Source organism: Gracilinanus agilis, chromosome 2, assembly GCF_016433145.1.
Source record: "Gracilinanus agilis isolate LMUSP501 chromosome 2, AgileGrace, whole genome shotgun sequence".
Classification (NCBI taxonomy): Eukaryota; Metazoa; Chordata; class Mammalia; order Didelphimorphia; family Didelphidae; genus Gracilinanus; species Gracilinanus agilis.
In genome coordinates this window covers 292,070,546-292,093,389 of record NC_058131.1, presented here as the reverse complement: position 1 = coordinate 292,093,389, position 22,844 = coordinate 292,070,546, and the positions used below count along the sequence as shown (strand labels likewise).

Genomic DNA, 22,844 nt, shown 5'->3' with positions numbered 1-22,844 from the left:
AATAAATGTTTTAAAAAATAAAGTTTTTATGATCTGAAAAAAACATATTTTGCCCAATTATATAGCAATAAATTTAGGTGATATGGGTGAATATTTGCAAAAATATAAATTGCCTAGATTAATAGCAGAAGAAATAAAATACTTAAATAATCCAATATCAGAAAAGGAAATTGAATAGGCCATTAAAGAACTCCCTAAGAAAAAATCGCCAGGGCCTGATGGATTCACAAGTGAATTGTATCGAATATTCAAAGAACAATTAATCCCAATACTATACAAATTATTTGATATAATAAGCAAAGATGGAGTCTTACCAAACTCCTTTTATAAAACAAATATGGTACTGATTCCAAAGCCAGGCAGATCAAAAACGGAGAAAGAAAATTACAGCCCAATCTCCCTAATGAACATAGATGCAAAAATCTTAAATAGAATACTAGCAAAATGACTCCAGTGAGTGATCAAGATGGTTATTCATCATGATCAGGTGGGATTTATGCCAGGAATGCAAGGATGGTTCAACATTAGGAAAACCATCCACATAATTGACCATATCAACAAGTAAACAAAGAAAAACCACATGATTATCTCAATAGATGCTGAAAAAGCCTTTGACAAAATACAACACCCATTCCTACAGAAAACACTAGAACGTGTAGTAATAGAAGGTTCTTTCCTAAAAATAATAAGCAGTATATATCTTAAACCATCAACAAGCATCATATGCAAAGGGGATAAATTAGAAGCCTTTCCAATAAGATCAGGTGTGAAACAAGAATGCCCATTATCACCTCTTTTATTTAACATTGTACTATAAACACTAGCGGTAGCAATTAGAAAAGAAAAAGAAATTGAATGTATCAAAATAGGCAATGAGGAGACTAAGCTACCACTCTTTGCAGGTGATATGATGGTCTACTTAAAAAATCCTAGAGAATCAACTAAAAAGCTAGTAGAAATAATCAACAACTGTAGCAAAGTTGCAGGATACAAAATAAATGCACATAAATCATCAGCATTTCTTTTTATTTCCAACAAATCACAGCAGCAAGAGGTAGAAAGAGAAACACCATGTAAAATTACCCTAGACAATATAAAATACTTAGGAATCTATCTACCAAAACAAGTACAGGAATTGTATGAACATAACTACAAAACACTTTCCAAAAAAGTAAAAGTAGATCTAAACAATTGGAAAAGCATTGATTGCTCATGGGTAGGATGAGCTAACACAATAATAATGACCATTCTACCCAAATTAGTTTACTTATTTTGTGCTATACCTATCAAACTACCAAAAACATTTTTTACTACATTAGAAAAAAATATAACAACGTTTATTTGGGAGAACAAAAGATCAAGAATATCAAGGGAAATAATGAATAAACGTGAATGAAGGTGGCTTAGCAGTACCAGATATTAAGTTATACTATAAAGCAGCAGTCATCAAAACAATGTGGTACTGGCTAAGAGATAGAAGGGAGGATCAGTGGAATAGACTTGGAGTAAGTGATGTCAGCAATACAGTGTATGATAAACCCAAAGAGCCCAACTTTTGGGACAAAAATCCACTATTTGACAAAAACTGCTGGGAAAATTAGAAAACAATATGGGAGAGATTAGGTCTAGATCAACATCTCACACCATACACCAAGATAAATTCAGAATGGGTGAAAGACTTAAATATAAAGTAGGAAACTGTAAGTAAATTAGGTGAACACAGAATTGCATATTTGTCAGATCTCTGGGAAAGGAAAGATTTTAAAACCAAACAAGAGTTAGAGAAAATTATAAAATGTAAATGAGAGAAAATTATAAAATGGAAAATATATGATTTTGATTACATTAAATTAAAAAGGTTTTGTACAAAGAAAAACAATACAACCAAAATCAGAAGGGAAACAACAAATTGGGAAAAAATCTTTATAACAAAAAATTCTGACAGAGGTCTAATTACTCAAATATAGAAGGAGCTAAATCAATTGTATAAAAAATCAAGCCATTCCCCAATTTATATATGGGCAAGAGACATGAATAGGTAATTTTCAGATAAAGAAATAAAAAGTATCAATAAGCACATGAGAAAGAATGTTCTAAATCTCTAATAATTAAAGAAATGCAAATCAAAACAACACCTCACACCTAGCTAAAATGATAGCAGGGGAGAGTAATGAATGTTGTAGGGGATGTGGCAAAATTGGGACATTAATGCACTGCTGGTGGAGTTGTGAACTGATCCAACCATTCTGGTTGGCAATTTGGAACTATGCCAAAAGAACAATAAAAGACTGCCTGCCCTTTGATCCAGCCACACCATTGCTGGGATTGTACCCCAAAGAGATCATAGATAAACAGACTTGCACAAAAATATTTATAGCTGTGCTCTTTGTGGTGGCAAAAAACTGGAAAGCAATGGTATGCCCTTCAATTGGGGAATGGCTGAACAAATTTTGCTATGTGTTGGTGATGGAATACAATTGTGCTCAAAGGAGTGATAAAATGGAGGAATTCCACGTGAACTGGACAGACCTTAAGGATTTGATGCAGAGTGAAAGGAGCAGAGCCAGAAGAACATAATACACAGAGTCTGATAATACTGTGGTAAAACTGAATGTAATGGATGTCTGTACTAGCAGCAATGCAATGACCCAAGACAATTCTGAGGGATTTATGGAAAGGAACACTATCCGTATTCAGAGGAAGAACTACAGGAGTAGAAACACAGAAGAAAAACAACTGCTTGGACACTTGGGTTGATGAGGACATGATTGGGGATGTAGACCTGAAAAGATCACACTGATGTAACTATCAATATTGTGTAAATAAGTCTTGACTGACCACACCTAATAAAACCAGTGGAAATACGAATTGGCTACAGTGGAGCGGGGCGGGGGTTGAGGGGGTGAAGGGGAAAGTAAAAACATGACTTATGTAACCATGGAAAATTTTTCTAAAATAAAAAATTATTAAAAATTTTTTGACCTCAAAGTATCAAAATATTCATTCCTGTCCCAAGTCAACTGTACACACTCTATTCTGCCTGTGATGAAGGAACCAAAGGACAGTTTAGAGAAAGGCTCATTTCTTCAACTTATCCAAACATATCTAACCTTAACTTTATCTGTGATTAAATTTGATGATATTCCTCCCCTTTTTGGTAATTTATCTCCCCATATAGAAAGTCAACTAACTCAGTTCTGCTTTTACTTATGTCCCAAGATATGCTGTATATCTCCTGTGTTTTCTTCCTTTGTCACTGACCTCGTGAGCATCAAGATGCTCTTGAAAGTCTGCTGATGCTGTAAAAAAGCAGCACTGTCTTTCAGGGCAAATGTTACTGTTTCATATAAGTTGACTCTTAAAATGTGGAGCCCCCTGAATACCATTATTTCATGGGAAATGAAATACCTTTTCCTTTGATGAAATCACATATTACCTGGGGAGCTAAAACGAAAGAAAGTCACTAGTTATCAGCCTCTTATTTTATTAATCAACAAATGTCTTCTTAGTGTTTGGTCACCAAATGTTGGAGAGTAGTACATCTCTAATGACTCAAGATTTGTCACTTTGTCATTGGGGTCCTTTTAAATTTCCAGTGAAACTCTGGACACATACTTTTTAGGGTGGAAATGACTTTTTTTTCTAGACATAGGATCCAGAAAAATATCTGACACATAGTAGATGCTTAGTTGTTTATTTATGGATAAAAATACATAAAATAGAAAAAATATATAGAGAAAAATGAAATGGAGGAACAGGAGGAATAAAAGAAAGAGAAATAAAAACAGGAAGAAAAAAGAGGAATAAAGGGGAAAAGTTGAGCATGTATATGCCATAATGATGATAAGATTTAATGCAAGTATAAAATATGGGAGCTCTGACTCTGTGGGTAGAAAGTTTGGGGAGATAAGATAGGATGATATCATAGGGAAAGAATGAATAATATAATGCATTATAGACAAAGAATGAAACATATGGGCTCAAGGGACTTGTCTTGGATTGGATCTCTGCATCTTTTGATGAAGCTCAGTTACATTGTACAATAAAAATTATTATATGTATCATTAAAAGTCTCAAGCCCTACATTATTCTGTGACCTCAGTCCTTGAAAACAATATAGCAGATAGAGGTCCTGATTAGAAATCACATATAAATTCAATCTTATTTCAAAAGTGCACTTATTTCCATGGCAAAAACAAAAAATCTGTCATAGGTAGCAAGAATCATAAATAAAGTGGATTTCATTTAATACAATCTAGAGTAAACTTCCAACCAAAGAAAGCTAGTTCTTTGAAGCATCCTGGAAAAAAAAATCAATCTTATAATGTCCCTTGAAAAGAGCTTTTGTATATAGTTACTCATTGTGTTGATATTTGATTGGTTCTACATGACCCTAGTCCCATGAAGACCAGTCCTCCTCCATGTTTAAAAGTTTCTCCCCACCAAATTACCAGATACCCATTTCAAGTCTGAAAGATCTTCTTATCTAGTTTCATAGAGGAAAAAAGAAAAGTAGAACTTTTCAAATTGTATCTGCATTCTCTCTCTTTACTCCAAATGGCTTCTCTGCTAACAGCTCCGTCCAAAATGCTACTTCTTTATCCTTTAGTTTCTTGGCTGTCTTCATGGTGATGTCAATTTGAAGGTACTCTTCATTCTTATCATACACAGGCCACTTTAGCAGGACATCATCATTGGGGTTTCTGTAAAAGTAGCAAAGATTTTTTAAAAATATATTAGTCATTCAAACATTGATGATAGTCATGGTTATAAAAAGAAAAGTAGTAGGTGGGGAACTTATTAATCACACAAAACCAAATTCCCTAGAATTGGGGCATTATTAAGTTTCTACCTTCTCAACTATAATTTAAGTTCTATTATAATGGAAAAAAAACAATAATCATCAACCTTTTGTACTGGTTAAAAAACAAAAAATGCAAATCAATGGAGTAGACTACAAAAAGAAGAATCATGCCAAAGTGAACATAATAACTATTTGATGAATTCAAGAACATAAATTCATAAATTACTTGGTGATTAATTCTATATTTGGCAGAGTAAAGGGGTATATGTGGGCAGAAATTGGTTTCTTTCTCCCCTTCTAGCTCAGTTAATGCAAGTAAAAGATATAATCATAACTAACAAAATATTAATGTGTTAACAAGATACCTTTAATCCCTTTCAAAAAGGTGAATACCTTTCTCTAATTGAATTGGAAGAGGTACTCATTGTCTGGGGAAAATTTTTCAATGATTTTTTAAAGAACCTTAAAAGGCGGAATTGCTAGCTCTGTAGCCCAACAATGAAGAACATAATCCTTGAGATAATGGGGCAGAAGGAGCAATTTCTCTCTTATTCCCTTCTGTTGAACAGAAGAACTGGCTATCCACAGCCAAAGAAGGGACTTGTTGGAGTTTGGAAACAGATCAAAACACACATCTTCCACTTCATTTCCTTCCTGACATTTTTATTGTATATGTGATATGTGTCTTCTATCATGACATGAGCCATATGGAATTATGTATTGCATGAAAGTGCTGGTATAACACATATCAGTCTATATGCCTCCTCAGGGAGGGGGATCAAGGGAGAGAGGGAGAAAATCTGAATTCTAAAATATCAGAAAATAATTGTTAAAAATTGTTTCTACATGTACCTGAAAATAAATAAGTAATTAATTGATAAATTTTAAAAATTGTATGGTGAATTTCTTGAAGTAGCAAAGAAGTAGAAAGAAAGTAGATTCCAATTGACTGGAGACTGGCTAAATACACTGTAATACATATATTTAATGGAATATCACTGAATAAGAAGAGATAGATATGAATATAGAAGCATGAAAAGACTTACAGGAATTGATATGAAAGAAGCAGAACTAGGAAAACCACATACACAATGATGACAAGAAAAATACGACAACAAAAAAGTGCTGTGATATTGTAATGACCAATCTTGGCCCCAAAGAAACAAGAAAAAATTTTCCCCTTCTTTGTAAAGGTGGGGGATGTTGTATATAGAAGTTTACACATAATGTTAAATTAATGTATAGGTTAGTTCTGACATACTCTCTCTCCTTACACACATGTGCAAACAGTTTTTTTAAAATTTCATTGCTAAGATAGAAGACTCTCTAAAAGAGTCTTCCTTCTAGAAAGGGAAGAAGTAGGAATATGTAATAGGAACTATAGGTAATGGGGAGAAAAGATATTGATTACCTTTTGGGGGGAATAATGTTTCTTTTTATGTGTTACTATTCTTACCCATTTCGAGCAAAGTTGGCCCAGTATTTCATCATTGTTCTGCTAAGTTGTTTTTCCTCTTCTGGGAAACGCTCTGAAAATAAGAGAGAAAATAGAGTGCAACTAGAGGTTAAGGATCAAAACTACAAGTATTCTTCAGGGTCCCACATGATTTTTGCCTTTATACCTTGCTTCCTTTAGGAAGATTTCTTCTGAAACTTCTAGTTTTGTATTTTGTACTGTGTCTTTTTCCTGGTGGGTCATCCGTAAGTGCTACCCTGCTTTTATTAATAAAACTTAGGAGGGTTTTTCCTTACTCTTTCTAAAACATAAATCTTGAAAAGAATAAAACAAATGCTGATAAAGTTTTCATGTACTCTTTTCTCCTAATAGAATTTATCTATTATCAAAAGGAAATAACTTAAAGGATTTTAATTCCTAGTGATAGAATTTAAAATACCAACAATTTGAGGGGAAGGAAGAAGACAATAGCAGATAAACATTGCTTTAGTAAGATAAGATATTACTAGTAATGAAAACAAATATGATATGGATGCAAGTGATAGTGGGAAGAATGCAAACATATCAAAGCTTGGTGTGACCCTCTCACACATACTTAGCAGTGGGAGGAACACAGCTCAACAAGGCAAAATAGCTCACAGTGCTGATCTTTACTAGCAGAGGAGAAAGAATCAGCAATCAGCTTTCAGAATATCCAGTCCACAGCCAAAAAAATAAAAGGCTGGGAAAAGGAGTAAAAAATAAAATTCATCCCTTCACAATTTCTATAGGAACAAAGAGCAAAGCACAGAACAAACAGGAGATGGTGAAATCCAAGCAACCACATGCATAACTTCAAAAAAAGAGGGAATTGGTTTTACACTCTGGAAGAATTTAAAAAGGAATTAAAAAATCAAGTAAGACAGGTTGAAGAAAAATGGGGAAAAGAAATTAAAGTAATGGGGGAGGGGAAGAACAGCTTATGGAGAAAATTGGTAAATTGGAATAGCTTTAGCAATTAGAGAAGAAAACAAAGTTGAAGAAATTAAAGTAGGCAATGAAGAAACTAAACTATTATCTTTGTGGATGATATGATGGTATACTTAGAGAATCCTAGAAAATTAAGTAAAAACCAGTTGAAATAATTAATAGCTTTAGCAAAGTTGCAGGATACAAAATAAATGCAAATAGATCATCAGCATTTATAAATATTTCCAACAAAACTCATCAGCAAAAGTTAGAAAGAGAAACACAATTTAAAATAACTCTAAACAATAAAAAATTGGGGGGAATCTATTTGCCAAGACAAACCCAGGATTTATAGAGTGATCTTTTAACATAAAACCCTAATCATATCCCCATAGAACCACGTGATTTATCATATGTTTTTCCTCTGCATTTCTGTTCTCACAATTCTCTCTCTCTGGATGTGGATAACGTTCTTTCTCATAAGTTCCTCTGGATTGTCTTGGATCATTGTGTCACAGTGTATTAGTCTCTGTGTACAGTGTTCTCTTGGCTCTGTTCCTCCCACTCTACATCAATTCCTGGAGGTCTTTCCAGTTCACATATAATTCCTCCAGTACATCATTCCTTTCAGCACAATAGTATTCCATCACCATCAGATACCACAATTTTTTCAGCCATTCCCCAATCAATGGACATGTCTTCATTTTCCCAATTTTGCTACCACAAAGAGTGTAGCTATAAATATTTTTGTACAACTATTTTTCCTTATTATCTCTTTGGAGTAGAAACTGTTTGGGCATAAATCCAAATTGTCCTCCAGAATGATTGGACCAATTCATAACTCCACCAGCAATGTAGACACCAATACACTATTGATGGAATTGTGAATTCATACAATCATTCTGGAGAGCAGTTTGGAACCATGTCAAAAGGGCCTAAAGAAACTATGCATACCCTTTGATCCAGTAATGCCATAGCTAGTTCTGTATCCCAAAGAGAACAAAGATAGGACAAAAGGACCAATTTGTACAAAAATATTTATAGCAGCTTTTTTGTGATGGCAAAGAATCAGAAACTAAAGGGATGGCCATCAGTAACAGAATGTCTAAACAAGATGATTCATACATCATATGATTGTAATTGAATAAAATTGTGCGATAAGAAATGACAAAAAGGACAATTACAATAAATCATAGAAAGAGTTATATGAAATGATGCAAAAAGAAGTGAAACCAGGAGAAGGTTATATGCAGTAATAGCAAAAATGCATGATGATCAACTGTGAATGACAAGTATTATCAGCAACGCAAGGATTCAAGACCACTCCAAGGTAATCATGATGAAAAAGGATATTCATTATCCTAGAAGGAAGTGATGAATTCTGACTACATATTGAGACATACCATTTTTCACTTTATTCCCTTCATGAGTTTTTTCCCCCGTAGGATAAGTGATATGCATCTTTTTTTACAATATGATGAACATGAAAGTATGTATTGCATGATAGCATGTATAACACATCTAATATTACCTACTATCTATCTTTGGGATGGGAGAGAGGTAGGAGGAAGGGAGAAAACATGGGCTTAAAGTGTCAGAAAATGATTACTTAAAATTGTGTCTGTATGTAATTTGGGGAAAATATGATCAAAATAAAAACATTCTACCTAATAGTCATTGTTATTACTAATAATGGAAAAGCAAAAGAAAAGGAAAAATGGGCTCAGGTTTTCTTTCTGATGGAGGAATATTTAGGAATTTTCAGGATCAGACGGATTCACAAGTGAATTATATCAAACATTTAAAGGAAAACTAATCCCAATACTGTACAAACTATTTGACAAAATAAGCAAAGAAGGAGTCTTACCAACTTCTTTTTGTGACACAAATATGGTATGTATTCCAAAGACAGGCAGACCAAAATCAGAGAAAGAAAATTGCATAAAGATCAATCTTCTTAATGAACATAGATGCAAAAATCTTAAATAGAATACTAGCAAAAAGATGCCAGCAAGTTATCATGAGGATTATTCACCATGATCAGGTAGGATTTATACCAGGAATGCAAGGAGGACATAATATTAGGAAAACCATCCACATAATTGACCAAACCAACAGAAAACACATGATTATTTCCATAGGTGCAGAAAAAGCCTTTGAAAAAATATAACACCAATTCCTATTGAAAACAATAGTAAGTATAGGAATAGAAGGGCCTTTCCAAAAAATAATAAACAAGTATGTATTTAAAACAATCAGCAAGCATCATCTGTAATGGAGATGAACATTGAACACAGAGACTGATACACTGTGGCACAATCAAATGTAATAGACTTTTCTACTATCAGCAATGCAGTGATCCAGGACAATCCAGAGGAATTTTTGAAAAAGAACACTATCCAATAGTGAGAACTGTGGGAGCAGAAAAGCAGAAGAAAAATATATCATCTATTATATAGTTCAGTGAAGATATGGTTGGGGTTTTTATGTTAAAAGATCATTCTATTACAAATATGAATTACATGGAAATAGGTTTTGAATAATGATACATGTATAATCCAGTAGAATATCTTTTCAGTTCTGGGAGGGGAAGGGAAGAGGGTTTGGAAAACTCATGAATCATGTAACCATGGAAAATATTCTAAATAAAAAATAAATAAAGAAGTATACCACAGTAAAAATAAACAAATAAACAAATAAATAAATGAGTAAATAAATAAGTAAATAAATAATTTCAAAGCGAAAAAATACTATTTGTCATATAGGATGACTCTATGGGAGGGGAAGGTAAAGGAAGGCTGGGAAAAACTATGGATATAAAAAACATGAAAAAACTTATTAAAATGCACACTGAATCCAAGAATCTCTAAACTCTAAGAGACCTTAGATAGCAACTGGCTCAACTCACCCTGAACTGCAATAAATTCTAGAACATCTTACCAAACGGTCACATAATTTTCACTTGAATACTTCTGTTCAAATATTGGGGAACTCATTACCTTAATAGAAAGGATAAAAATGCTTTTGAATAACTGAAATATTTCTTTACATCAAGTCAAAGTCCACCTCAGTGTTTCACCCAAGAAGACTATGTCTAATCTCAAACTATATTTTTTAAATATATTTGAAGATAGCTAGTTACCATTTCTCTGCCATCTACTCTTCATGTGAACTATTTATAGGTCCTTCAACTATTCAGCATGGTCTTAAAGTTGCTCCTAAATCTAGTTACCCTTCCTTCAATCACTATTAGCAACTTCTCCAGATTTGGACTGACAACATTGAATAAAACAGAACTATTACATCCCTTATCCAATATATTAGATTGCTGTTAATATAGTCTATTATCATTTCCTAAGGAAAATAAAGGGATCTTACTCAGTTTTGACATGAGTTTTAGGATATTGTCTTTGTTGATATGTCCCTAAGATTACCAATCAAATGATGTTTTTTCTAGTTCTAGTTCTACCCCTAACCTTAACCAAATCACTTTCCCTGCCTGGGCCTGTTTTTTCATCTGTAAATTGGATATAATAAAATAAAATCCTTTCTACACCACAGGACTGCTGTGAATATCAAAGGTGATAATGAAAAGGAAGACCCTTCATTAATTTTAAAATATCATACAATGACTAACAATTAACTATGCAAGAATTAATCATTAATTTCCAGAATTTCATGGTAGTATATGAAGCTTTTGTAGCAAGCAAAGATCCATTACCATTTGTAAGTGGAATCCCAAAGACAAAGAAAACTTCATCCCCATGATCTGCCCTTCTAGTCACTGGTGTCATGTTTCTCCCAAAGCTTGGCTGATGCTGAAATTGATACATGTAGGTAGGTGCACCAGAAGCTGAAAGAAAAGAAAATGGTGGTAATTTAGAACTCCAATCACTTGCCATTGATATGGCTCTTTGGAGATGATTTAAAAAACAATAAAAACCTTGTACACTAGGACATACAATTATTTTAAATAATGGGAGACCACGTATCTTGGGTACATATCATATCTACAAGTACCAACAGAAACATACAAAATAATATTGAACATTATTTTTTTTTCTAAAGTTGTCATTCATCTGTAGGGTAATTTAGCAAAATTCTTATACCCTTCCTCCTTGATTACAGAATCTTAGTATTGGCTAAGATGTTTGAAGTTATCTTCTATAATCTACTATGGCAACCTCAATATACATTCATCAAATCAAAGTCAAGGAGTTCCAGATTCCAAGGTACCAGTTGTCATGATGCTGTCCTGAGCTGACCAATGCCCCTTGCTCACAACCTTTTGCTTTCTCCTCCATAAAAATCTTCATATTCTTATTTACATTTAGAAATTATTCATCTCAGGATTTGAACCAAGATTTCTTGACCCCAAGCAGAGAACTATCTTATTTACCTATACTGTTATCTACTCTGCTTCTAGATAAGATCTGTTCCAAGAAGCTCTAGGAAGAGCTAGCATCCTTAGATAAAAAGTGGGAGGGTTAAGTTGGCCTGTATCACTATCCTCCTTCCAGGTTGTCCTTCAGAACTCACCTCTGTGAAATCGAGCCACCATTACAGATGGAATTCCAAAGTTCAAGTCTCCCATCATCTCCAGAAATAGTTCTTTCTTTTTAATAGGATCTTGTGTCACTCCAAGATACCTCTCAGTCACTATAGGAGTAAGGTGTTTGGGGATTTTCTGAATTGGTCATGAGATAAAGAATGAAAAGCAACTGGTCATCCATTCATTTTTGTCATCCATACATATATCATTTCATCATAGACTATACCCTCTACTGACAATTGACTAAATTAATAAGTTTCTTCAATGACATTGTTAATCCATTTTAACCAAGCCTAGTAGTATGGTGATACTATTATGAAACCTTAGCATAAATTGTTTAGCCAATCAATCATTTGTAACATTATTTATTAAGGGTAACTTCCCACTGAAAATGCTATTTCATTTAAAATCTGGAAGCATTATGTGGTTGTTCAGTCATTTAGTAATTTCCAACTCTTTATGACCACATTCAGAGTTTTCTTGGCAAAGATCCAAGAGTGCTTTGCCATTCCCTTCTTCAAATCATTTTAGAGATGAGGAAACTGAGGCAAACAGAGTTAAATGACTTGTTCAGGATTACACGTCTACCAAGTGTTTGAAGCCTGATTTCAACTCAGGTTTTCTTGAATACAAGTCTGGCACTCTATCTACTGTACCATCTAACCTGCCCCTGGAATCATATTTTAGAGGAAAACATGCTGAAATTAATGAACCTGTGTTCAAATCCTTGTTCTACCATTGAACAACTGGTCCACAGAAAAATTATTTTTCCTTTCTGCATCTCAGGTTCCCTATTTATACAATGAAGGTGTGTAAATAGAATTATGAATTCCTTGAACTGTATTCCCTACTTTGCTTACATTCTGTAAATAAGTATGCTGCAACCCTGCCTTTTCTTGCTCTTCTTCCTCCGCTCTCCTCCTTGTTCTCACTCTTTCCTCTACTGGTCTAGGCAACTCTCTCTTTGCTAAGGCTATCATTTTCCTTTTCTTCAAGTTATTATTAATACATTCCTATAAAAACATAATACTTCAAGTATTTGAATATTAATTTTTAATCTTGCAAAAGTATTGATTTACATTGGTCCTTGAAGTTTAATGTTCTATGTTCTAAACTGCCCCTCACAAATGTGCCAGTTTACAATAAGATTCTTCTCAGTATTGATATTTTATGATTCTATATCCCTTACAAGAAATGGGTAAGATTGCCATAATAGAGCTGTTGCTGTTTCTTGGTCCAGTCTGTCTTCTGATAGAGGAAATCCTGCCATCTACAGAACAAACAAATAACAAAATAAATAAAAAGCAAATAAACAAATATTTAATTACATAAAAATAAAAATTCACAAAAAACAATGACAGTTAACAAAAGTATTCCCTGTGAAATAAATGAAGAACACACTCTTACTTTATCTTTGACATTGGAATAAGATTCTTTGAGTTCAGTTGGATCAAATAATTCAATTAGCCTATGTAATATCTCAATAAACCACAAAAATGGAATATATTTTAAATTGTGAAAATAACTGTTGTGAAAACAACTGTATCCAATTGATAAAACTATCCACTCAAGTTAGTATTCCTTTTGTGTTCATGAGTGGGTCAATGGGCAACCTCCTGACTATTAAGGCTTAGACTATCCTTCATCCTCTGTATCGAATTATTGCCAAGAATTGTCCGATTCAACTTTGAAATATCTCTCAAATATTCCCCTTTCTCTCCTCAGATACTGAGAATGTTCTGATGCAGGCTTTCATCAATTCACACCTGGATAATTCTAATAGCCTGTTGGTGGGTCTGCCTGACTCGAGTCTTTCCCCACTCCAATTCATCCTTATTCAGCTGCCAAAATAATTTTTCCTAAAGCAGAGATCTGATTATGTTCACTCAGCTACCATACAAAAATTCTAGGGACCCCCTATTACTTCTGGGATCAAATACATAAAACTTTGTTTGACATTCATAAGCCTCTCATAGCTTGCCTTCCTCCTCCAGAAACACACATATCTTTCCAATCTTCTTATATCTTATTCTTCACCACATACTTTTTGATTCAGAGCTATTGGACTCCTTGTTGTTCCATAAACAGTACATTCCATTTTTTTGGTTCTGGCCATTTTCTCTGACTGTCCTCATGTATGGAATGCTTCCCTCCTCATCTCTGTCTCCTGGTTTCCTTGACTTCTGTCAAATCCCAGCTAAAATTTCATCTTCTACCAAAGCTTTTCTCAACTTCTCTTAATTCTAGTGTCTTTTCCCCCACTCTGTTTTCTTGTTTATAGCTTGTTTGGGCATATTTATTTGATTCTTGTCTTCCACGTTAGATTGTTTTGGGATTGTTTTTTTTTTTTATTTGTAACCACTTAGAACAGTTCCTACCACAAGTAGACACTTAATAAACTGCTTATTGATAGAGAGCCAGGCCCAGAGACAGATAGTCTTGTATTCAAATCTGGCTTCTGATACTTCCCAGATATGTGACTCTGGGCAAGTCATTTGATCCCTACTGCCTAGCCTTTACCACTCTTCTGTTTTGGAAACAATAGAGTATCAATTCTAAGATTTAAAGAGTTAAAAAAATCTATATTCCTTTATATGAATAGTCCCAGTATCATGTAAATGACATTGGGAGGAATAGTAACTGACCAATTTATACCTCAACATCTATCATTTATGTCTGAGTAAGGTAATTTTTTCATAAGATTTACAACCAAAGGAACTTCTAGAGATCTCTAGTCCAAACAACTTAAAGTCAAAGAAATTGAAATTAACAGAAGTAACTCGCACAAGGCCACATTTGTAATGAGTAGCAGAGTCAAGATTGAAACCTGTATTCTCAGATCTATATCCACAAATCTAGTGGTCTTTCCACTATCGCATATTGCCTACACATAGATAATGTTGGGTATCAAACCCAATGCCTTAAACATATCCTATCTAATTTCAAAGAGAGAAATGTATTCCTGTGCTTAAGAAAAGCAGTAAAGGATTAGCTAAATTTACAGAATGGTCCCATCACAATGAAGAAAGTTTTTGAAAATTTACTCAACCATTAAGAAATTTCTGGTCCTGAAGACAGAAGAAACATTAGAATAAAGAAGATACACAATGTTCTCACAGATGGAAGGCTCCAGGCAAATTCATGACTGTTGATTCCAATGATGTAGGGGATATGATTGAACTGCTTTTCAGCGAGGAGTTCTTTGGGACTTTTGGGGAAAAATATCCCATCCACGACTGTAGGTGGTAACACAATTTTCTGATTAAAGAAAAAAAAAGTAAAGTAATACAACCATTTTCTTATCCTAACTTTAAGAGAATTAAAATACGTGACCTTTTGTAAAATATCCTTCCTCTTTTGACTATGAAGTGACACATCCTCTCCATCCATTGATAGGGAAAAAAAGCCCTGCAGCTTTATTCTAAAATACAAGGAACTTTATGAGTACTATTTTTATCTTTGTGAGTATATCTTTATCTCACCAATGAATTACTTTTTGTATATATAAATTACGTCTTTTATGTTTCCATTTATCAGTTCATTTTCTGGAGGCAACATTCACAATTTATTCTTCAAGCATTAAATCTATATCCACATATAATGTTCTCTTGGTTTTACTATTTTGCTGTTCATTATCCTGTGTAGTTCTCTCCAGGTTTTTTTTTAAATTACACTTGTTTATCATTTCTTATGGTGTACTAGTATTCCATCACAATCATATACCATGATTTATTTAGTCATTTCTATGATCAGTCCTTCAATTACCAGTTCTTTGTCACACAAAGAAAGCTGCTCTAAACATTTTTTTTAAAAGATTTTCTCTTTTTCCCTCCAATTTATTTGGAAAAAAGACTCCACAATAGTGTTGCTGATCCAATGGAATATAGACTTTTATAACTCTCTGGATGTAATTCGAAATTGCTCTCCAAAATGGCTGGATCAATTCGCAGCTCTACCAACAGCATGTTAGTGTTCTGTTTTCTAGATCCCCTCCAGCATTTGTCAATTTTCCCTTTTGTAATTTTACCTAATCTTGATGGATGCATTTCTCTAATCAATAGTGATTTTGAGCATTTTTTCACATACCTATATATGGCTTTGATTTCTTCATCTGCAAATTGTCTTCTCATATTTTTGCCCATTTATCAATTGGGGGAATAACTTTTATTCTCATAAATCTGACAAATTTCTCCATATATTTTATATAAGACCTCTATGATGTTGTCTGTAAAATTTTCACCTATTTTCTGCTTTCTTTTTAATCTTAGCAATATTTATTTTATTTGAATAAAAACTATTGAACTTAATGTACTAAAATTATCCATTTTATATCTCACAATGCTATCCATCTCTTGTTGACTCATAAATTCTTTCCTATTCATAAATCTGATTGGTAATATGTTCCCTGTTCTAATTTACTTATGAAATGTCTTCTTTTATGTCTAGATTATGTATCCATATTGATTTTAGTGAATGGTGTAAGATATTAGTCTATACTTGGTTTTTGCCAAACTATATTCCAATTGTCCCAATAATTTTTACCAAATACTAAATTTTTATCACAAAATATGCTATTTGATTTGTTAAATACAAGGTTACAAAAATCTTTTACTGCTGTTTATTGTATGGTCTGCCCCATTCCATGATTACCATGATCTACCTTTATACTTCTTAGCTGGTACCAAATCATTTTGATAATCATTATTTTGTAATACAATTTAAAATGTGGTGCTCTTAGACCACATTCATCTGGAGGAACAGAAGATCAAGATCAAAAGAATTAATTAAAAGATAAAGGAATTTTGCTACTCTTTTTTCTAGCTCAGTAAAATAAATTTTTGGTAATTTAATGTGATAACATTGAATAAATAGTTTTTAGGTAAGATTGTCATTTTAATTATATTGGCTCTGTTCAATCATGAAAAATTAATCTTACTCCAATTATTTAGACCTGAGTTTATTTGTGTAAAAGGTAGTTTATAATTATGTTCATACAGTTTCTGGGTTTGTTTAGGCAGTTCCACTCCCAAGTATTTTATTCTTTCTGTGGTTGTTTTGAATAGAATATCTCTTTCTATCTCTTCTTGTAGGACTTTGTTAGTAACATATAAAAATGCTGATGATTTATAGGGGTTTATTTTATATCCCATTTGCTAAAATTATTGATTGTTTCAATTAACATTTTTGCTTAATTCTGTTATTTTCAATAAGCATCATCATGTCATCTGCAAATAGAAATAGTTTTATTATCTCTTTGCCCATTCTGATTCCTTAAATTTCTTTTTCTTCTCTTATTGCTATTGCTAGCATTTCTAATACTATGTTAAATGATATTTATGATAATGTGTATCCTTGTTTTACTTTTGATCTTATCGGGAAAGCTTTTAGTTCATCCCTATTATAAATAATACTTCCCAAAAATTTTAGGAAGATGCTTTGTATCATTTTTTGGTCATATCCCTCCTTAGACATTTAATTTCTTCTATCCACTACCTCTCCAATTCACTCCCCTTCTTAGAGTCCTTTCTTTATCCTCTCTCTTTGACCTCCTAGTTCTAAATTAGCCCAGTTCTTCTAAAGGTCCCTCCTTTGTCCCTTTCCCTTCATCTTTTAGTTCTTATTCTATCTGCCTTTCCAAATATCCCTTTTTTATCCTCCCAAATCTGCCCTTCTATTTCTTGATATGAGTTTGATTCTAAAAATTCCTCTTTTCTTTTGTTCTTAAAGTCCTTTTGCTTATTCCTTCATTTTATATGCCTATTTCTTGATATGAATACCTTCTAGATATCCCTCCATTTTCTTATCCCCTTGTCTTCTTTTCTCTTATTCTTTCCTTCTCTTAGTTTTTTATTCCTTTAAGGGTACCCTTAGTCTCTCCCCTACCAGTTCATCTTTCCCTCCTATTTCTCTGTACATTAAGAAGACTTTTATACTTCTATTTGGATATGCTATTCTATCTTTAACCCAGCCCTCTACCCTTTCCTCCCCTTCTCTGAGACAGTTATTCCACTTATTCCTCTTTGAGATAATTGTAACATTTTACCTCTTCCTGCTCTGTTTTATCATTATTTTTAGCTCAATCTATTATAGTCAACTCAACCTTAAGTGTTCTATCTATATATGCTCTTTCAAGTACCTAGATGACACTTTCCCATATATGAAGTAAACAATTTGACCTTCTAGATTGCTTATATTTGGTCTTTCATATTTATATCCTGATATTTCTTACAGATCTAATTTTCTACTGACTTTTGGGCTTTTTCCTGAGGAATATTTGAAATTCCTTCAGTTTGCTAAATTCCCATTGCTTTTTTGTATATAAACATGCTCAGCTTTGTTGAGTATGTCATTCTTTGGTGTAAATCCAGTTCCTTTGCTCTTTGAAATATTGTGTTCCATTCTCTTTGTTCTTTTAAGTTTGAAGCTGCTAAGTCTTGTGTTATTCTGACAATAGCTCCATAATAATAATTTTTTTTCTTTGCTTGTGGTATTTTCTCCTTAATCTGGAACTAAGAAACTTAGTATTGATGTTTCTGTGCATTTTTATATTGAGGTTTCTTTGCTATGGTGATTAATGAATTCTTTCAATTTCTATTTTAACCTTTACCTGTAGAATTTTGCAGCATTTTTCCTTGACAATTTATTGGAATATGGTATATACGTTCTTTTTGTATCATAATTCTGGGAGTCTGATAATTCTTATATTGTTTCTCTAAGATCTATTTTTAGGTCAGTTGTTATCATAATGTTTCATATTGTCTTCTATAATTTCATTCTTTTGATTTACTTTGTTATTTTTCATTACTTTGTCTCATTCTATTTCTTAATGAAATAATTTCTCTCATGAGTTTTTGGATTTCTTTTTTCATTCCAGTGATCTTTCTTTCATAATTATCTTGATTTTAAACCATTGTTCTTATTTTTCTTCAACCATTATCATTTGTTTTCTTTTTTTGAAGTCTTTTAAAAGTTCTTCCAAAAGCTCTTTTTGAGCATATGATCATTTATTATATTTCCTTTGCTGTTTTGAAAGGAGGTGTTTTTACTTCAGTGTCTTCTGAATTTGAACCTATGTTTTCCCTGTTCCCATAATAGCTATAAATAGTTACGTTTTTTTTTATCATTTGCTTATTCAGTTAAAAAAATTAGCAGCCAAGTCAATAGACTTAATTATTAGCTTTATGATAAAACCCCATGGTTCCTCAAGGGTGGAGGTTATTGCCTCAGGTTTCATGACTTTTGGGGTTTGTTATTTCCTGAACCTTATTTAGTTCTTCTGATTTCTCTAATGCATAGTCAAGATGTAATCCCTGGTCCTCCTTTCCCACACCTTCCAGTCCCAATCTGTGATTGACCTCAGGTACTCCAATCAGAATTCGCAGGCACTTTTGCCACTGCAATTGCAAGCAGACAACTCACCTCCTCAGTGTGGTAGCACCAAGGGACTCCATTCTCCTGGGCATGACCACATCTGATAGGGCTTTAGCTATTAAACAACCACATTCATTTGTGTGTGTGTTCCCTCCTTACTCTTCTCCTGATGCTGCAGACTGGGATATAGCATGTGTCTGGTCTTCATTCTTGGACCCTCAAAGTCCTTCCGTGGTCAGTAGTTGACCCCTTGCTATTGATTAGCCAATTTCTCTGAGACCTCAGTTGCAGCCCACCACACTAACTTCCAGAGTTTTCTGCCTATTGACACCAGGGATATGTGTTACTGGAAAATGAGCCTCTAGGTTGAGCAAACAGGTGAGGTTTCAGATCCTGCTCCCATGGTTTGTTGGTTATTGATTCTGTATTGTTTGTTCTGGTCCTGTCCTAGGGCTTGCCTCTTATTGATTTTTTTTGTTGTTCGTTTTGGAGTATTCGTGTTATTTGGTGGAACTGAGACTATGGAAGTCAGAGACTTTCCTCCTTAGTTATTCTTGACTGTTCAGCTTCATTCCTGACTCATCCGTTTTTGTCACTTATAGATCAACTCTTCTTATGAATTTATGTAGCATTTATTTAAACACAAAAAAAGCCCCAATAATCTCAGAGCCAAAAGTGCAAAGTCTGAGTCAATATTCTTAGTCATGAGACTGTAGCAAAATCACTTACTCTTTCTATACTTCAGTCAATTCACATGTAAAATAAGGGTAATGATACCTGCATTCTATACTTCATAGGATTACAAAGAAAGGAAAACAAACTGGATGTACATGTATACCAACTTGATTAAATAAATTAAAATATTTATTGTATTCTAATTGTTTTAAATCTGATAGCTTTGTCACAAAATTAAGAATTTTGGAGTTCTAAGGGTGCTCAGATGCCATGTAGTCCAAACCATAACTGAAAAAGAACCCCCTGTAAAATGTATCCTAAAAATAGTCATCTATCCTTTACCCTAAGATCTCCAATGAGGGAGAGCATAACCTTTTTAGGCACACCATTCTACGTTTTGGATAGTCCTAGCTATTAAGAATTGTTTATGTCAAGCTTACTCTCATATCACCAATCTTTAGTTTACTAATGTACTTACTAATCTACTACCCGTAGGATTTCATGTAATACTTTGACCAGGGTATAATTCATAATCTCCTTATTCAATAGTATCCTTATTCTTAGACTCCATGTCTCCTTTAATGCAGTCAAATATTTTATTTGCTTTCTTTCTCCAGAAGTAGAATTCTAAATTAGGAGAAAACAGATTTCATAGGCTCAGTAGAAAGCTACATAGGATAATAGCAAAGGGATTATTTATATAGCACTTTAAGGTTTTGAAAAGCACTGTATATGTTATGTCTTTTAATTCTCACAATCCTGTGAGATTGATCTATTATTATCCACATTTTACAGATGGGAAAATTGAGACCAAGAAAAGTTAATTGTCTTATCTGTGGTCACATAGTAAATGTTTGAGGTGGAATTTGAACTCAAATCTTCTTATTCTGCATGACAGTCTTCTCATTCTTGAATATAGCTCTTATAATTATCCTGAATCTTTATTCTTCAATCTAAAAGATTCCAAGCTTTTTCAAACAAACTTATAAAAGATAAAATCAAATTTTTGCCCTTCTTTGGAGTTAAAAAAAGAAGCAGTGCCAACGAGTAAGAAAAATAGGAGATATTTGAACAGACATTTGAAAATACATAAAATACTTTCGAAATAATTAAGATTTTTTCAAAAGTATTTATAGAAAATACTTTCAAAAAATTGAGATTTTTTTCAAAAGTATCTATAGAAAATATAAACAAAATATCCAAAGAGAGGCAACTGGAAAGTGATAATTTCAGGACTCTTCTCTGGTAAAGAAGAAAGTACTATCTCTCATTCTACTTTTGGCCATTCTAATTCTTAACCCCTATGATTCTGTGAATAAAACTCTACATAGATACATATAAAATTATCTCATCTAAAAATTATATTGACACCCATTATCTTGTTTACTTCTCACAACCATGTAAAACTTCTATTTTATAACTGAGGAAAATAAGGCTGAAAAGCATTATAGACTTTAATATCTAGAGAAAAAAGAAGAGGCCTTAGAGATAATTTACTCTAATTCTCCTAATCAACAAATGTTTATCAATTATTCATTGCGGGCTAGCCCTAAGCAGTCTCTCTTCTCAAAGCTTTCCTTTTCTTCTACAAATTAAACATTTCTATATCTCCTTTACTTTCAGATAAAGAACCTAAGGCTAAGGGAAGAAGTGACAGAATCAGGACTTATACACTCACTTTCCATAACCTGACTCTTGATCTAAGATTCTTTCCACTGTACCATGATGACACTAAAGCAAGCCAGACTACAGGATATTGTTTCAATATGGCAACTAAACTAAGAAAAAAAGGAGAATTTTATTTAATACAAAACAGGGCTGTTTGTATAATCATGGAGTTGGAACATGAGAATATTTAGAAATTAAAACTTAGTGGTGGTGATATTGGAGAGAAATGATTGTTCTTTTTTTTTTAATTTATCTAAAAGGATTCCTCAAAGCAGGTGGGATTTAAGGGACAATCTGAATTTAAAAATAGCCCAAGAGTTTTCTGCAGATATTGGAATGGGCAATAACTTTGTAGTAATGGTAAGAGGGGATATCTGGGCCATAATGGGGAGAAGGTTTATAATTACAGAACTGAATAGAAAAATATTAGAATCTCAAATGGGTCACTTACCATCTAACATTTTTTATTTAAGAATTAGTCCAAAGCAAATGCCCCCACAAGTAATTATAGGTATGATCCTCATATCAAAGGTAGTTGGCATTAATTATCTCAGTCCTTTTTTGGAGCCTTAGCAAAATAGTTCATAAGCCCAGGTCATGTGTTTCCCTGTGGATTAGTCTGAAATGAACAAGGAACAACCTCAGTATCTTGAAGAGGGAATTTTTAGTACTGGTTAATATGGAATATTAAATACCAATAGCCTGAGAATAGGGCAAGCTGTTCCTCAAGGGCTTAGGGTTGAAATGGCTCCATTCATACAGAGCTGCCTTCATTGTGTTTAACTGGAGCTTAAAGAAATCAAGACTCAATTAATTAAGAAAAGGACATCTTACCTCTGTGGGATCTCCTAGGAAATCCATCTTGAAAAATTTCTGTCAAGTCAGAAAAAGAAGGGTAAGTGAGAAAAAAAAACTTCCCAGGAAGTGTTTGTCTTGCTGATTCACCTATCAGGTTCTTTCTCATACTTATTTAAGATTATGTTCAGAAATGGAGTACCTATAATTTCTGGTTCCTGCCCTTCCCACTATGAAAGCTATGGGAGTCATGAAGCCTCTTAGAACTCCAAATTGGAGCAGCCACTTGAGGATCTAAAACTCTTTTTTTCCTACCTACCTTTCCCCCAAAGCTAGACCTCTGGAAGAAAAGCCAGAAGATATACATACCAACAAATAAGAAGGATGTTACCCAGATTTTTTTAATGAATCTACACTGATCTTGAAATTTATGCAGAAATAGTCCCATAATTTCTACTTAGAATTCTGAACACTTCTGAAAGGGTAGGCCCTTGTTCTAAATCTATAAATGACTGAATTCTCCAAAAATTACATATTAATCCCAGACAAACAGGGTTTATGTTTACAAAATATGG

General features: G+C 33.3%; 1 protein-coding gene across 1 annotated transcript in view; it reads right to left on the bottom strand.

Moving 5' to 3' along the window:
* Positions 1–3,980: 3,980 nt before the first annotated feature.
* The window catches only part of LOC123233654 (liver carboxylesterase-like), a 58,348-nt gene continuing 39,484 nt past the window's right edge, over positions 3,981–22,844 (bottom strand). Inside the window, exons 6-12 of the mRNA XM_044659716.1 lie at positions 22,309–22,347; positions 14,878–15,018; positions 12,950–13,030; positions 11,748–11,895; positions 10,930–11,061; positions 6,261–6,333; positions 3,981–4,703 (exon numbers count right to left, since the gene is read on the bottom strand). Coding sequence (XP_044515651.1) covers positions 4,523–4,703; positions 6,261–6,333; positions 10,930–11,061; positions 11,748–11,895; positions 12,950–13,030; positions 14,878–15,018; positions 22,309–22,347 — 795 coding nt within the window. The 3' untranslated portion in view covers positions 3,981–4,522. The remainder of the gene's footprint in view (positions 4,704–6,260; positions 6,334–10,929; positions 11,062–11,747; positions 11,896–12,949; positions 13,031–14,877; positions 15,019–22,308; positions 22,348–22,844) is intronic.